General features: G+C 37.6%; 1 protein-coding gene across 1 annotated transcript in view; it reads left to right on the top strand.

The window, feature by feature from the left end:
- Positions 1-17,865, top strand: part of LOC124776375 — a 352,178-nt gene that overhangs the window by 236,736 nt on the left and 97,577 nt on the right. Inside the window, exons 12-13 of the mRNA XM_047251339.1 lie at positions 7,888-8,025; positions 16,644-16,803. Of these exons, the coding sequence (XP_047107295.1) occupies positions 7,888-8,025; positions 16,644-16,803 (298 nt within the window). The remainder of the gene's footprint in view (positions 1-7,887; positions 8,026-16,643; positions 16,804-17,865) is intronic.

The raw sequence follows: 17,865 nt of genomic DNA, 5'->3' as shown, positions 1-17,865 counted from the left end.
AACTGCCCCACCAACGACAAGGTCCATGGTTCATGTGGGGGAGGGCGAGGGGGGGGGGAGGTGTCAAAGTTGATATGTCAAATTTCAGATTTCTTTGACATAAATATTCATCAAATATTTGTTACAGAAATTTGATAGTGTAATAGGGAACTTTGTCAAACCTCTCCTGTCATCAAATAAATATGATCAAATCTAGGGCCTTGTGGAATATTTGATCATAAAAGTCGCTTGTCTTCTGTTCACTGCCATGTGAAATGTTACCTCTTCGATCGCTAGCATCGCTGCAGTGTTCTGTCACCAGTAGTGTGTTTGTAAACATGGCTGTGAAGCTTAATTTGTGTGTGCCATCAACTAAAAAATTAATAAAAATGTATGAAGCTGATGAGGCACTTTACAACGTAAGTCACCCAAAAAAATGCGGAGGTCATTAGCCTTGAGATACTGAGATACAGCGGACGATATAAAAAAGAAAATTAATGGCCTCCACTCCAGCTATTCTCATGAGAAAGCAAAAGAACGCATGCATGCGTGCGTGTGCGTGTGTGTGCGTGCATGCATGTGTGCGTGCGTGCGCGTGTGCGCGCGTATTATATTTTTGTACTCAGGATGCCCCACATTGTAAAGCGGCTCATTAGCTTCATACATTTCTATTAATTTGGTAGTTGTGGGACACAGAATGTAATTACTACTTTGATCTACAATAAAAATAGTTCCTAATGCACATAAAGTGCATTGAACATTTATTTACTTTCAGATACTGGTCCCCTAGTGCTTTATAAAGCTTCACAAGTTTCAGGTATTATTTTAGTTAGTGGGCAATGGACACTGTGGCATTAGAGTGCTGTACTGCAAGCTAGAGTAACTCTCTCCTGTAGCAAGGAATCTGAATTTTACTGTGAGTCTGTCTTCTGCAGCTATAGCAGTTCTTACGTGAGTATTGTGCTTTGTGATATGACGAGACACTTCACTGAGCAAATACTGAAATGTACAACTTGTGTCCTCCACTAGAAGCTTGCGTAATAAATTTTGTTGAATGCTTTTATTGTTTCTTTGTAAAACCCATGGCTTCACCCAGGTAGGTTTCTTTTTTTTCTCCCGCTTCTCTTCCAAATGTGCACACAGTGTATTGCTGAGGCACGCAAACTGCCCCACCAACGACAAGGTCCATGGTTCATGGTACATGCAACTGTGCATAAGAAGAAGTTGTTGCCAGCCATCTTGAACTTTGACGAAAAACATGATGACAATGAAATACCCCTTTTTAGTGCCATGTCAAATATTTTTGTCAAAGAAATTTGATGAATATTTGATCAAATCTTTGACAAAGAAATATGATAGTGTAATACCAGCCTAAGATGGCACTGTGGAAGACTTGGTGCTGTTTGTTGTATTTAATACCAATGGCCACAACTTGTCTAATTTCATCCTCCTCCTTTTCTGGTAAAGTTGCTTTTGTATTTTGAATTTCTACGGCCCCTCTGTACACCCTAGCATAATACTGATTAGATCTTGATAAAACCATAGTACCAGAGAAACAAATTTGTTGGTTCTCAGGTCCCAGGGCTTGACCTGTTACTACAGATTTATCAGTGTTGTGCTTACACCTTAAGACTGGTGTTAATGCTTCTTTTCATAGTTCCTGTGTTTACTTGACAACAGTGCAAGGAATGTTATGTATTCATGCTGTGTTAAATGGCATGCATAGATCCTTTGATGTGTTTAAATATTCACACATCTTTCTTGTCAGTTTAAACGCTGTGTCAGTACTGTGTCTGAGAGTTCTGTTGATGACATCTGTGATAGCTTTTTACAAATGAGAGGGAAACTTTCTATTTAATTGGTACTTTTCATTAGTAGTGCCAGATATTTTAGAGTGTAGTACTCTATGTATCTCTCTTCACAGTACCCGTTTCTCAAATGATCAAGCTCATACTCAAAGTATTGCTGTTCACAATTTTGGGCCTTAGTCATAAATAAAACGAACAGCTCTTCATCACAACAAGCTCGATAACATACGCTGATGCCTCTCTGCAATCAGCAGCTGTCTGTCATGAACTGGCTGTTGTGTAGATATGTATAAAGTGTTTGGCATGCTGAGATTGTTTGAGATTGGAACTGCTTTCCGAGTTGTTGTAGTCCCGGATGCTGTCCCTAGCATTGGAAGACAAAGTGAAGGGCAGAGGATTATGCCTTGGCCTGTGGCTTAATACCCACAAAACAAAAGTCACCAGTCCTTTTCTTCTTCTTCTTCTTCTTCTTCTTTTTTATCATGACGTACAGAGGATGATGCACTGTTTGCCGAAACAGGCAGAAGATGTGCTGTTTTGGTGCTGCACATTTTGGCCATTTGATGGAGATAAACTCGCACTACAGTGTTCTTCGACGTACCAGTGATGTATAGAAGTGGGCACAGGAACAGTTAAGTGAAAAATCTGTGAAATACGCACATTTATTTGTATATACAAGGTGACTTTGGAACTTTCATTTGTATGAGACTGCTTGTACAAGATTCATTGTCGATTTGAAGATCTAGATTCATGTATTTTATTTTTCACGTCACTTCTGCATAATCTTTTATTGATTGTATCAATACTCGTTTGTATTGTGATATATTGTGAAATTTCAAATGTTCGTGAGTGCCACGATAAACTCATACTGTTACTGACAGTTACAGGATTAAACTTAATTGCACTCCTCTAATATTTTTGAGATCAGTAGACCTGTCCTCCTCCAAGACAATTGCTCTCTAATTTCATTGTACAATTATGAGAGGGAGGCTATTTTTAAGAATTTTCAGATGCTTCTGAATTGATATTTTCGTAAGTTACTGGTATGAGTGTTTTGGATACATAACTTATTTCATAGAAAATCAGCATTTATGGTTCATGGTTCTGCCAAAGAATAAATCAACCCTGAATTTCACTGTATATCAACACAAATAAACATGCATTTTTCAGAATTTTTGGAAGCTACCATTTATTTTCATTTGCATAATCTGTGAGAAATTTGTAGTAAATCGGCATTTGTGATTTAGTTACTATATCAGTTGTTAAACCTAGTTTTCCCTTGAAGAGAAGTAGCCTTATAAATTATCTGCATTATTTGTAAATTAACTCTGTTTTTGAGTTTGCTAACAACTGTAATTAACCTCAAAACATTTTAGGAAAGAGGTAATATTTAACACAGGTTTTTGTGGTGTCTTAATAGAAATTTTGCTTTGTGTATGACAGTGAAAGTGACAGGAAAGGACACCAGATGCACTGGGAGTGTATGCTTGGTGGCCTCTTTCAACATGTCGAGGAAGCTATCCCAGTAGTCATTGAGGAACAGCATGCAACCAGCTGCAGATTGTGGTGCACATTGGAACAAATAATGCATGTCATCTGGCTTCTGAGGTCATACTTGGGGGTCATGCCAGTGACTGGCAGCGAAGGTTGATGAAACTAGCGTTGTGTACAGTGTTTCAATACAGTTCACAATTTGCAGCATTGTCCCCAGAAATGATCATAGCCCCTTGATTCTGAGTCAAGTGGAAGGACTGAACCAGAGACTTCGAAGGTTCTGTGGCAAGCTAGGGTGTGACTTTGTGGACTTGTGCCATATGGTTGGGAACCATAGGGTCCCCCTACATGGATCAGGTGTGCACTACAAATTAGAGGCTGCTACTCAGGTAGCTGACTCTGTGTGTGTGTGTGTGTGTGTGTGTGTGTGTGTGTGTGTGTGTCTCTCTCTCTCTCTCTCTCTCTCTCTCTCTCTCTCTCTCAGGGAAACATTCCACGTGGGAAAAATATATCTAATAACAAAGATGATGTTACTTACCAAACGGAAGTGTTGATGTTGATAGACACACTAACAAACACACACACAAAATTCAAGCTTTCGCAACCCACAATTGCTTCATCGGGAAAGAGGGAAAGAGAGGGAAACACGAAAGGATGTGGGTTTACCATCTCCCTTAAAGACAACCTAGGCTGTAGGGAAGGGACCGTTTGATGTGGAGTGGGTGGCAGCTGTCATAATGGAGGTACTGTTGCTTGTTGGTGGGTTTGATGTGGACGGATGTGGGTCCAAGGCCAGCTTCACACATCCGTCCACATCAAACCCACCAACAAGCAACAGTACCTCCATTATGACAGCTGCCACCCACTCCACATCAAACGGTCCCTTCCATACAGCCTAGGTCTTCATGGCAAACGAATGTGCTCCAGTCCGGAATTCCTGAACCATTACACCAACAACCTGAAAACAGCTTTTGCATCCCGCAACTACCCTCCCGACCTGGTACAGAGGCAAATTACCAGAGCCACTTCCTCATCTCCTCAAACCCAGAACCTCCCACAGAACAACCCCAAAAGTGCCCCACTTGTAACAGGATACTTTCCGGGACTGGATCAGACTCTGAATGTGGCTCTCCAGCAGGGATACGACTTCCTCAAATCCTGCCCTGAAATGAGCTCCATCCTTCATGAAATCATCCCCACTCCACCAAGAGTGTCTTTCCGCCGTCCACCTAACCTTCGTAACCTCTTGGTTCATCCCTATGAAATCCCCAAACCACCTTCCCTACCCTCTGGCTCCTACCATTGTAACCGCCCGCAGTGAGAAACCTGTCCCATGCACCCTCCCACCACCACCTACTCCAGTCCTGTAACCTGGAAGGTGTACACGATGAAAGGCAGAGCCACGTGTGAAAGCACCCACGTGATTTACCAACTGACCTGCCTACACTGTGAAGCTTTCTATGTGGGAATGACCAGCAACAAACTGTCCATTCACATGAATGGACACAGGCAGACAGTGTTTGTGTGTGTGTGTGTGTGTGTTTGTGTGTGTGTGTGTGTGTGTGTGTGTGTGTGTGTGTGTATATATATATATATATATATATATAAAAAATCATAGTGCAAAGTTCATAGTGTTCGTGAAAAGCAGTGAAGCTCACATAACACTAGCTACAAAAAGCTAGTTGAAACCTGAAACTGATAGCAGTGAGGTTTTTACGAAATTGTGTATATCAAAAGGATACGCAAATGGGAAAGTGGAGATGGTGTATTTGTCATAGTAGACAGGACTGAAATCCACCGTGATAGAAATTGAAGTTGCATGTGGGACTTTTTGGGAAAAACTCAGTACCAAGGTGGACATAGAATAATTGGATCCTTCTACTGTCCACCAGACTCATCTCCTGATGTAATTGATAACTTTAGAGAAAACCTCAGTTCACTTGTACGTACGTTCCCCAATCATACTTTAATCATTCGTGGAGACTTCAATCATCCAACAATTAATTGGAAAAATTACATTTTTGTTAGTAGTGGCCTTGATAAAACATCCTGTGAAACGTTACTAAATACCTTCTCAGAAAACTACCTAGAACAGATAGCTAGGAACCCCACTCATTATGGAAATATGTTGGATATAATGGCAACAAATAGACCAGACCTCTTTTGGGATATCCATGTTGAAATTGGTATCAGTGACCATGATACGGTTGTGGCAACAGTGATTACCAAAGTACAAAGGACAACTGAACCAAGCAGAAAGATTTATATGTTTAGTAAACTAGATAAAAAGGCAGTAGTTCATATCTCTATGAGGAATTTAAAACTTTCATGACAGGGCAGGAGCACGTAGAGGAACTGTGATTAAAGTTTAAACAATAATTGACCATGTAATCGATAGATCTGTACCAAGTAAAACAGTTCATAGTGGGAGGGAACCTCCATTGTACACAACCACTGTAAACAACCTTTCAAGAAACAGAGGTTACTGCATTAGTAGGTATAAAACAAAGTGTAGGGCTATAGATAAAGAGATGCTTAATGAAATGCGTTTGGCTGTCAAGAGAGCAATGTGTGATGCGTTTAATGACTATCATAGAATATTGTCAAATGATATTTCACAAAACCCAAAGAGATTCTGGTTATATGCGAGCACTGTTAGTGGCACCAAAGTTTGTGCCCAGTCCCTAGCGAGTGAGACATGAACTGAAATTGACGGTAGCAAAGTAAAACCTGAAATGCTTTACTCGGTTTTCTAATGTTCATTTACAAAGGAAAACCCAGGAGAATTACTCCAATTTAATCAGGTACTGCTGAAAAGATGAATGAAGCAAGTATTAGCACCAGTGGTGTTGGGAAGTTGAAACAATCTCTAGGGCACAATTCAAGCCTCGTCAGATTCTGTACTGAATGTGCAGCTGAGTTAGCCCTTCTTGTAACTATAACGTATTACAGATCCCTCAAACAGGCAAACCATGCTCAGTTCTTGGAAAAAACAGCACAGGTCACACCCATCAACAAGAAGGGTAGTAGGAGTGATCTGCAAAACTACCATCCAGTATCCTTGACATTGATTTGTTGTAGGATCTTCAAACATCTTCTGAGCTCAAACATAATGTGGTACCTTGAACAGAATGAACTCCTCAGTGGCAACCAGAATGCATTTCAAAAACATTGATCATGTGAAACTGAATTTGTGCTTTTTGCACTTGACATACAGAAAGCTTTGGATCAAGGCAGGCAGGTACATGCAGTATTTCTTTATTTCCGAAAAGCATTTGACTCAGTACCACACCGGTGCTTATTCTCAGGTGACGATCATGAGGGGAATGAAGTGAAAATAGTGACTGGATTGAGGACTGTTTGATAGGGAGGATACAGATGTTATTTTGGATGGAGAGTACATTGTCAGATGTAGAAGTAACTTCAGGTGTGCCCCAGGGAAGTGCATTGGTACCCTCACTGTTCATGTTGTATTTTATGTCCTTGCAGACAAAATTAATAGTAACACCAGACTTTTTACAGATGATGAAGTTATCTATAATGAAATACTATGTGTAAGAAGCTGCATAAATATTCAGGCAGATCTCAATAAGATTTCAAAGTGGTGCAAAGACTGGCAACTTGCTTTAAATCTTCAGAAACATAAAATTGTGCCCTTCACAAAACAAAACAAAATCTTAATATCCTAAATACCTGGGTTAACACTTTGTAGGGATATGAAATTGAGTGATCAGTTAGACTCAGTTGTGGGTGAAGCAGGTTATAGGCTATGGTTTACTGGCAAAATATTGGTGAAGTGCAATGAACCTACAAAGGAGATTGCTTACAAATCATTCGTGTAACTTGTTCTAAATACTGGACAAGAATGTAGGACCCCCACCAAATAGGACTAACAGGATGTTGAATGTGTACAGAGAAGGACAGCATGAAGATGACAGGTTTGTTTGATCCGTGGGAGAGAGGCCCAGAGATACTGAAGGATCTGAACAGGAAGACTCTTGAAGATAGACATAAACTATCATGAGAAAGTCTATTGACAAATTTTCAAGAACTTTCTTTAAATGGTGATGGTAGAAATATACTAAAATCCCCTGTGCATCACTCACACAGGGATCATGAGGATAAGATTAGAATAATTACGGCATGCACAGAGGCATTCAATCATTCTTCCTGCCCTCCATATGTGAGTAGGATGGGAAGAAACCCTCATAACTGGTAATGTGGGCTGTACCCTCTGTCATGTACCTCATGGTGGTTTGCAGAGAATCTGTAGATGTAGATGATGACATGAATAGGCTACATATAAATACAGTCTGTTATATTCTAGAGTTTTATGTTTGATTAGTGTACGTGTCAATTGCATTATTAATGAAGTATGCTTTGTAAATTGTAAACTTTGTACTATCACTATAGCATGTCACTGTTCTAGAATACACTAGGTAATCAGAAACATAAAAAAAGTCTGCAACAAAACATAAAACATTGAAGTAAGCTTAAGAAACCATGATACAGTTTTTCGATTATCAATCCTTTTATTATGTTTATTTTTGCATGATGGATGTAGGAAAATAGTGCTTTAATAAGTTTTTTGGTTTCATTTGTACAGATACAGATTACTGTCAATGATATATCAGAAACACGAATGGATTTTGGGATGCTTCCAGAGAACTGTACAAAACATTTGCCTATAACAGTATTCAATAGAGGAAATTTTGATGCACCAGTATGCATAGCTGTGGAGGAGGTATGATTGTGTGTTTGCCATTTATTAATTACAGCTTATAGTCCTTCCCAGTCAGAATGCAACAAAATTAAACATAGTAATGTGCATTTTAGGTATAAATACCCACCCTTCATCCACCACATAATCAAGTTTTGGAAGAAATAATTCCTCACACACTATGTTTTATTTATCTTGCATTCTTCCTTCCACCTCATCGTCCAAAAGTAGAGTTTGTCATATAATGATTGAAATACATTTCTTTGCCTTTTCCCTCATTTAGAAACATCAGAACACCTGTTTACAACTCTTCTATGCAGAAATGAAACAAAATAACAAACATCCTCAAATAAAGACATAGTATGTTCCCAGGACAAAATCAAAACACAGAGTGAGATGCAATTTGCCATATTTATAATTTTGCATTTCCTGCAAGAATTTTTGAGAAACAGAAACTTTTTAATTATAATAACTTTACAATTAGAACACTAATTTTTGACAATAGTACTCAATTTTAGGAATGAGAAAATTATGGTTACAGGAATACAGTATTGGCTATGCAAATCCCTTTTAATTAAAACTGTGTTCTAGAATATGAAACTTCCTGTCATTAGCAATTTTTCGAAGAAAATATTTAAGAAAAAGAAAATTGTTCTTTCAGAACGGAAAAAAGATGATTTCAGCATTAATACAAACAACTTTTATTTGTGCAGCAGTAATGGAAGTTCCCGGATGGAACAATACATAAAATTTTCCTTATTTCCTGTGTAGAATTTATTTGCAACAGGTGCTTGGTAGACATTGTAATTTCATTCTATTTTTTTAAACAAAATATTTTTTAGTAAAACTAACTAATTTTACAATCAAGAGACTGATAACTAAATACTGAATAATATGTTAAATTTGAAACATCTAATAAACTTTCATCAGTTTTTGGGACTTACTGATTATAGGTTACATATTTAATACACAGTATAAAAGTAAAAGAAAAGTGTTTTTCAGCTCATTACTTCTCTCTTTCATTTTAATTACTACCTTTATTTTATGATCACTAATGTGATGACAAACACTTATTAGCCATGTGTCAAACATACGTGTTGTGCTTAACTATAGCCTAAAAGACTTGCATTTGTTTGTTACAACATATGCTGAATTAAGTAATTACATTTTTGTGATTACCTGTTTCATTTCATTCAGTGTTATAAGTTCTTTTTGAGTATTTTATTAAACATTGATACCAATGGAAATTTTCCTCTTGTCCCCCCCCCCCCCTCCCACCCCCCCACCCCGCCAGATAAATTTCAAGCTTCATAAGATCAGCCATTTCAATCAAATAAAATCCTTGCCATGTTACATGCCTCCCACAATCGAAGATTGTGACATTGATAATTTTTCAGTTGTAAGACAATACATAGAGTAACAAAATAAATCTAAAATTATGATATGTATGATTACATTTACAAATAGCTCATATTATAGTTCACTAGACATAGTTGTCAAATTAATCGATACAGCAATGTATAAAAGTACTTACAGATACAAAATGAATATACTTAATAATGAAAATAATCAATTTTTTGCAATATAATGTGATTGGATAGGTAAAAAAACTACTCACCAAATGGCAGACGGAGAACACACATGAAAAAAAAGTAAAAAAAAGTGTGTGTATGCAAGCTTTTGGAGCCAGTGGCCCCTCCTTCCAGCAGAAAGGTTGAAGGGGAAGAAAGAGGGGTGAAGGAAAAGGACTGGAGAGATTTAGGAAAAGGGGTTGAGTTCAGAAAAGTCACCCAGAACCCCAGTCCAGGGGCGACTTAGCAGAAAGACTCTTTGCTTCTCTTCCGAACTGGTAAGTCTGCCCTGACCGAGGGTTCTGGGTAACTTTACTGAACTCTACTCCTTTTCCTAAACCTCTCCAGTCCTTTTCCTTCCCCATCAATCCTTGTGTGGCGGGAGGAGCCACTGGCTCCAAAAGCTTGTGTAAGTATAATTTTCTTTCTTTTATTTATTTATTTGTGTGTGTGTGTGTGTGTGTGTGTGTGTGTGTGTGTGTGTGTTTTCCTGTCCAGAGGAGGCATTGAGTGGCAGATAGGCACATGGAAGAATAATTTCTGGATAACATCAGTTATCGGACTAAGTCCTTCGTCACACATAGACAAAATATGCAGGCACACATACTCACATAGGCATAACTCACACAGATGTCGCCACTGTCATCTCTGGACAGTAAAGGGTAGTGCATGGGGACAGCAGTGGCCAAGTGTGTGAATGTTTTGTGTACATCTGATAAAGGACTTCATAACTGATATTAGTCAGCAGTTTTTCTTCGGCGTGCCTGTCTGCCACCCAGTGCCTCCTCTATACAGTGAGTAACAATTACACATTTCATATTGTAGTTAATCTGTCCCAGATTACACCATTGTTTACTTACAGATACAATTTTACATGATATTCACTCAAGAAATGTACTACATTATAAGAGCATTTTCTTTTGTGGTTCATTTCCAGCTCTAATTAAGTATTTTTTAGATTTAGGTCACATTTCCACTTCAAGATTTTATTTATTAGTTTCGTACTCATATAATGTGGAGTTTTTTCATGCAGTTTGTTGGTAGGTAACATATAACTTAACCTACATTTAGTATCCTACTAATGTAAAAAGGAAGTGTTCTTGAAAAGTTGTGGGTTTATCTTCATGAAAATAAGGGTCTCACATGTATTTATGTTTGGAAAGGTCATCAGATTTAGCTTTTCAAATAAAAAATTTTAGTATTGTTTCCTTTTAGTTCCCACCATGCCTTGGATGACCTGTTTGAATAGTGTAAAAGCTTTGAGTAGATAAATTTTCTCAGACTCTCATAAACTTATAGTATACCTATAGTCTGAAACAATGTGTGCATAATACAGTATATAGTTTTTTACAGGTAAATCAGTGGTATTACTTTAGATGTTAATGTGACAAACACGGCTATTTAATTGACTCAGTACGCTGTCTGCATGATTACTCCGCAACATGTTTTTATTTACATTTGCTCCAAGGAATTACACATTGTTCACAGAGTCCAGTTTTTTTGTCCATATACTCATTTCGTTACACAATGCATGTGGTGAAATGAACGATTTCTGATTTTACGAAGCTTAGTTTCTAGAATGTTCAATTGAAGACTGCAAAAGGCACCCCCCCCCCCCCTTTCCAAAACACACACACACACACACACACACACACACACACACACTTCCAATCATTGTGCTCTGTGGATCACACCATGAAGAATAAACTTCTGGGATGTAGAATGAACTGACGATGTTTAATTTCAAATTGTTTCACAAGATTTCAATACACAGGTCATGATTTCGCTTGATCTAAAAATAGACAAAAGATACTCCATGAAAATCATTTTTGTTCATGTACCACTATCTAAGTCTGATGTGCAGGGAGAAGACCTCTGTTAAGAGTAAGAGAAACTGATGAATGGCAGTAAATCCCAATAGGTGATGTTGATATCAAAGTAAGACAAATCCTTATTAAGTGAGAAACTTCTGATATGCTACCAGAAATGCAGAGACCACATACTGCTGAGAAAGAACAAAATGTTCGTTCTTAAAAGATTTTTCCAGAAGAGTGCCTTTGAAGGAAACAAAATGATCGTTAATATGATGCACTGCCATGCAAAATCGCTACTTACCTCATCACAATAAAACATTTCACTGGAAGAACAAATATTATGTTCATGGAATGTGTGTTCCACAGAAGGGGTTTTTTTTTTTTTTTTTTTTTTTTTTTTTTTTTTTTTTTTTTTTTTTTAAAAAAAAAAAAAAAGGGAGACTGAAAATTATAAGATGAGAGTGTAACAAGTTAAACTGAAAAAGGAAATGACCATCAGCTAGTGTGTGACTGGGGAAACTGCATCACCATAGTGCTCTGAATGCCATCACTGGTAAATACTTACAGTTTATTGTCAGTAAGAAAGCACATTGACAACCCACTGCTGCTTGAAACATTGAAGTGATTTTCAGCTTGAGAAAGACTGGAAATCTGTATTCAATGACTGAAACATTGATACCAAATTGTGACTTTACAAAAGTCAGAGTATGCAATACACTCTCTGCCATAAGAGTTACATGGTGCTCCCAAGTATTGTTTCCATAAACTGATTTCTCAGAATTGCTTCTGATTGGCCATGTGAAGACTCCCAGTATCAATATTGAAATTGTGATTCTGGTTGGTGATTTTGCTCTTCCACAATTGATATTCACTACCATGTAAATGGTCTATAGTATTTGAATTGTACTTGCATTTTCAGGGTCCTACTGGCGTTTAAAAATGTCAACAAATCTGGTCTTAGTGACTTTTTGTGTGGCAAAAGAGAAAGCAGAAATATTAGACTGAACAAGAAACTATTTATTTCTTATATTTAATTGAAGAGATACAGCAATCATACTGATTAAATCAGAAACTGAAACAGCTGATTTTCAAGTGCTATACATGTGAAACAACTGATTACCACAAAACTGAAGTTTGAAAAGGCTAGCAAAATATATTCAGGCCCCAACATGTAGACTCGGCAGTGAAGACCAGCTGCTGTCACTCAGTTTTCATGTTCCATGTTGCATGTAAATATAGTGATTGGTTGACTTAGAGATCCCCAAATTGTATGCCGTGGCATCTCAGAATGCTGTGCTGCAAAAGTGGCAAAAATAACATTACATTCAACACCTTCAATATCAATAACAGATACAGAAAGCACAAATAAAAATCCATTTATTTATGTTTGCAATTCATTGTAAGACATACACCATGCAGCTGTGATATAAATGTCTCTGTAAAGGATACTCCAGTAGCATTCTTTGTTTAGCTTCTCATGTGGTGGCTGGTTGACTGAAGGATACGACGTACAAAATGTTGGATGTGGATGGCAGAAGTGATACAAGGACCGCATTATGTCTGCATGATCCTAGTGAAGCCTTCATTATCTTACCACTATCCTTTGTGAGCCAACAATATCATAAGAAAAGTAGCAAGTTGTGCTGCTGACAGCTGTTTAGTAAAACACAGCTTTTGCACATAAACAATGTCAGTAATAAGTGTGTGTTTGCAAATGGTGGTTGCACTCTAATGTTACTTCAGTGGTGGCTGTGGAAGATATTTCACGGTGATAACAGCAAGCCAAGGGAAAGTCTTCTTGTTGGAAGTTACAGTAGGAGAATGGGAGAGCTGACATTCTCCCCACGACCACCAGTTTCATTGTTCTCAGTGTAATAATGTGGTGATTAAGTTAATTTTGAAACTTTATTGTTCTCATCACTCCGAAAGCCATTTTTTTAAATGAACTTCTATAAGTGAGCCATAACTCAAAATGCAGAGGCCACACCACAGAGTGACAGATGTACGAGGATTTGAAAATATCATAAATATGATGACAGTTAACTTTTGTAAGGATTTGCCAAATTTAGAGAAAAGCTAATTGTACTGGCTGCTGTAGATTTAGTGAATGTTACAATTGGCAAGTTGATGGAGAAACAGCTTTCAAATCTACTTTTGTGTCAAACACCATCAGTCATAGTATTCAGCAAATGGTGGAGAATCTCAGTACACAATAAACTGGTTATGTATGTAAAAGAACATGAATATGGATGATGACGATCCAGTGAGGCCACAGACAATAATGATGCTCCCTTCATGTCTTGTGTATGGTTCTTAGACAGTAACTCCACTGTGGAGCACATTTTTCTTTTTTTTTAAAGTATCCCTACAGGCGCATTGGCTGTAAAGATCTGTTTGAAGGCTGATGACATTTACGTTTGAAAAGAATTTGGAATGCTAATACTAACCAAGGTTGTATTGCATCAGACACTTGTGGAGGATTGTAGATTCTTACTTGAAATTATTTAGTAGGAAATAACACGTCACACTCAAGGTTTAACTTTGCTGATGAAATATGTCAAAAGATTTCATAATGTGTAAGTTAGGCAAAAAGACCGGACAGCCCAATGTGTGGGAAATTCTGCGCAGAGACGGGGTAATCTATGGAAACCATAAGTCTGGTGAATGGTATGGGTGTCAAAACACCACCACCCTTTTGTGCAGTGGTGTCATTACTCTGTGCTGGTGCCATACCAGAGAGGAGCTTGGCCCATGAAGTAGCATTGTGGACGACAAAGCAATACTGGCTCAGTAAATTTCTATACACTGTGTAAAATGTAAATTTGAAAGAAAGCTCAGGCGCTACAGTTTTGCTTGATGCCCTCTATCACAGCTGCCGATCTTTACAATCTACAGTGTGTGGTGCAAAGTATATACTGTACATGTTTATTATATGTAGTTGTTGCAACTGTATTGTGTCAGATTTGAACACAACAGTCCTTAAAATGTGCTATCGCAAAATCTTCATTCTATTTCTATGTGACGTCTCTGCCATAGCACATCATCTGCATGAAAAGTATATTTCCAGCACTTCGCAAAATGCTACCTGCACTCCAGTCATTGAAGGGCAACTTCCCCTCTCCACACGGCCAGTAGGTGAGCTCATTTTACACGTGTTAGTGTGGTGTTGTGGCTGTGCTGGCTGATAGGTGACTTAACAAGTCGCCAGCCAATAAGAGTTCCCTAGCCGGAAATGGACAGTGTTTCCTTGATTATGACAGAGCATATTCTTCGAGACTCAGTGTTTGAGTTTAAAACATTGACAATTGATATTGTAGCTGAATACAGTACATAGGAAAAACATGCAAAAAGATGAGAACGCGTGGCACAAGAAAAGGTGGTGGTTGGACGCCTTCATCACATATTGGCTTGGTCTGGAACACTTTCTGTCGATTATATTGTTTTTTCATTACTGCTGCAACCTAACAGTAGTTGTATCATAACAGCACGGTAAAGCTAAAAGTTGAAAGTTGTGTTGGCAACACCAATCATGGATTACGTTGGCATTTCCTCTCTTACGTCTCCCGTCTCCACAATGGCCTAAAATATCCCCTTAACTCTGCCACCACCCATATTATGAGCCATTTGCCTTTTGTGTCACTCTTAACTCATTCAGTCACATCAAATGTCAATAGGGAGAAAATGGGATGAAGTCAAGTGAGACGTCAAGTAAGAACTTAGAATAGAGAGAAACCTTACAAGGAAGAAATGTAAAATCAGGGAATTTTTAACATTGATGTTATGAGTTTTTCACAGGGGCTAAGTATTTATGGTGTAGAAGTGGGAAAAATGTAATGAACAGAAGGGTGCAATACATATCTTTGTTAAATTATTGCCACTCATGGTGGCTCTCTAGTAGTATTACCTGATATGTTCCAGTTACGGCAAGAAATGTATACTCTTCTTGAATAAGAAAAATATGAGCATACTACACAATGGGAGTTTTTTAACCAGAATACATATACAATATCTTTGAAAATCCAACCAAATGTGTTTCCTTGCAGGGACTACGTACAATTGTAATATTAACTCAAAAGGTTTTAGCTTTCAGAAAAATTAAAATGTGGGAAAGAAAAATGAAGATGGTGCAAGTAATTATTTTCCCTTGTTGCACAAGTTCATAGTCTCCAGCGAAGTTTCTTTGGCTTGCAGTGTAAAATCTTTTTTTGAAGGTCACCTGTCATAGCTTATCTAGTGGTTCAAAAACTAGCCAAGCCGATGATCAACAAATCGTCATAGATTCATGACTTATTTTGTACTGAATCTCAATCTGAATTTACTTCTTTTGTGGGGGAAAAAATCTTATTGATTTACTTTGTGACACTACATTCCAGACAAAATTTGGCAGCCTGGAACTCCACACTTTTTGGTTATAAGTAAAAGATGAATATGTGCTGCTTAGTGGTAAAGTTCAATGAACAATAAGTCTATTTGCAATGTCCTGTTTATGTGAAACTGAGTTTCTGGTGGTTACTGTAATAAAGGGAAATATTGTGCAAAAATTAATGTAGAAAAGGAAGTGAAGGTAGCTGCAGCCAGCTTTATTCAGTTTTGAGAAGTTGTGTACTGTACAATAAGCTCGTCTCTTCCGTCAACCATATTAGTGATAAATCTATTCAGAAAATTGCTTGTGAACTGGAATTACATGTTTCATTTAATTCATATTTCATTTTTTAAGTAACCTAACCCACCAAGCTACACATTTCAACTGTTTTAGATAGAACAAAATTTTGCCTTAAAAAAAAACTTACTAAATTATGTTATATTAAGGGAACCAGGAACCAAAAATTTGTAGGAACCACCAGGTTGTCTGAATATCATGGGGAGTGCCTACAGTTGTGTCCACAAACAGTCTGCTCTCTTTTTATTTCAGTACATGATTGTTGGGGTAAGGTTGTTGTTGTTGTTGTTGTTGGTGGTGGTGGTGGTGGTGGTGGTGGTGGTGGTTTGGGTTCCAGAAATGTCACTGAAACAATTTAACACTTATCCTTAAAATTTAATTTTATGCTGCTATACATTTAACTATACTGTAGTGTGACAATCAAGTGTTCCTTTCAGAGAACAGTAATGAATAATAGTGTGAGATTTGCAATATAAACTGAAAAATGACACATGAAAACAAATCACCCACTTTTCTGTAAAATATAACTTTACATACTGCTTGTCTGCCATTTCCGTATTTAATATGGCATCATCATGAATTTTCTTTTGCCTACAGTGTTGTAATCTTCCAGTATTCTCCATCACAACAAATACAGATGATGATATGGATACCTGTGAGTCAGGCGGTTGCATGTCTTCAACTTGCATTTTAAGAGCTAACAGTGAACAGATTGTCATTATCATCTTTAAGGCACCATCTTTACAACAAATAGCAGGTAGGTTAGCAAAACACGACACTAGGGTGAGTTTAATAGTCGTACATGTGTGATTAACTTCCACTGACACTGAAAGCATTTTTCATTCGTGTTGTTAGCAACAAAACTTTTTAATTGAAATAAATGGTTGTAGCTCTGTAAATGGTTGTAGCACTGTCATAAGTTGCATTATCACCTGCAGCATGCTGCAAGTTTGTTGTCAGTAACATATTTGTTGTTTTAATCGATTGCAGATCACATACATGTGCTTTGAACAAACATTATCAAAACTTCTGAAGAAACTTTACTTGTAATATCTTCCATCATTTGAGGTGTAGAATAAAATAATGTCTTTAGTTTGTTACTGTTTGAGCCTAAATATTTAGTCGTAAATTTTGACGACATAGTCTACAGAGAGCTGTGATCTGATGTTATATTTACGTTAAAATGAACAGTTGAGATTGCAATAATGTTTCTTTATTAATATTAAATTATTAAAATATTAAAATATTGTGATCTTGGCTGTTCATTTTAACGCAAATATTTGGTGCCCAGTATATACAGGGTAGTCATAAAGTAATATGCATGTATGATTATTATCTGTGTGTGTGTGTGTGTGTGTGTGTGTGTGTGTGTGTGTGTGTGTGTGTGTGTGTCTCTCTCTATATATATAGAGAGAGAGACACACACACACACACACACACACACACACACACACACACACACACACACAGAGAGATAATAATCATACATGCATATTACTTTATGACTACCCTGTATATACTGGGCACCAAATATTTGCGTTAAAATGAACAGCCAAGATCACAATATTTTAATATAAACTCCGGAGATGGGAACTTGCCCTTCAGCATATCCTTTCTTCTCGCTATCCGCCAGGCCTCAATCTCCGCTAATTTCTAATTTCAATTTGCCGCCGCTCATACCTCACCTGTCTTTCAACTTCATCTTTGCCTCTGTACATCCGCCCCGACCGACATCTCTGTCCAAACTCTTTGCCTTTACAAATGTCTGCTTGTGTCTGTGTATGTGTGGATGGATATGTGTGTGTGTGCGAGTGTATAC

The sequence above is a fragment of the Schistocerca piceifrons genome, chromosome 2 (assembly GCF_021461385.2).
Source record: "Schistocerca piceifrons isolate TAMUIC-IGC-003096 chromosome 2, iqSchPice1.1, whole genome shotgun sequence".
Taxonomy (NCBI): domain Eukaryota; kingdom Metazoa; phylum Arthropoda; class Insecta; order Orthoptera; family Acrididae; genus Schistocerca; species Schistocerca piceifrons.
This window is presented reverse-complemented; position numbering and strand designations above follow the sequence as displayed.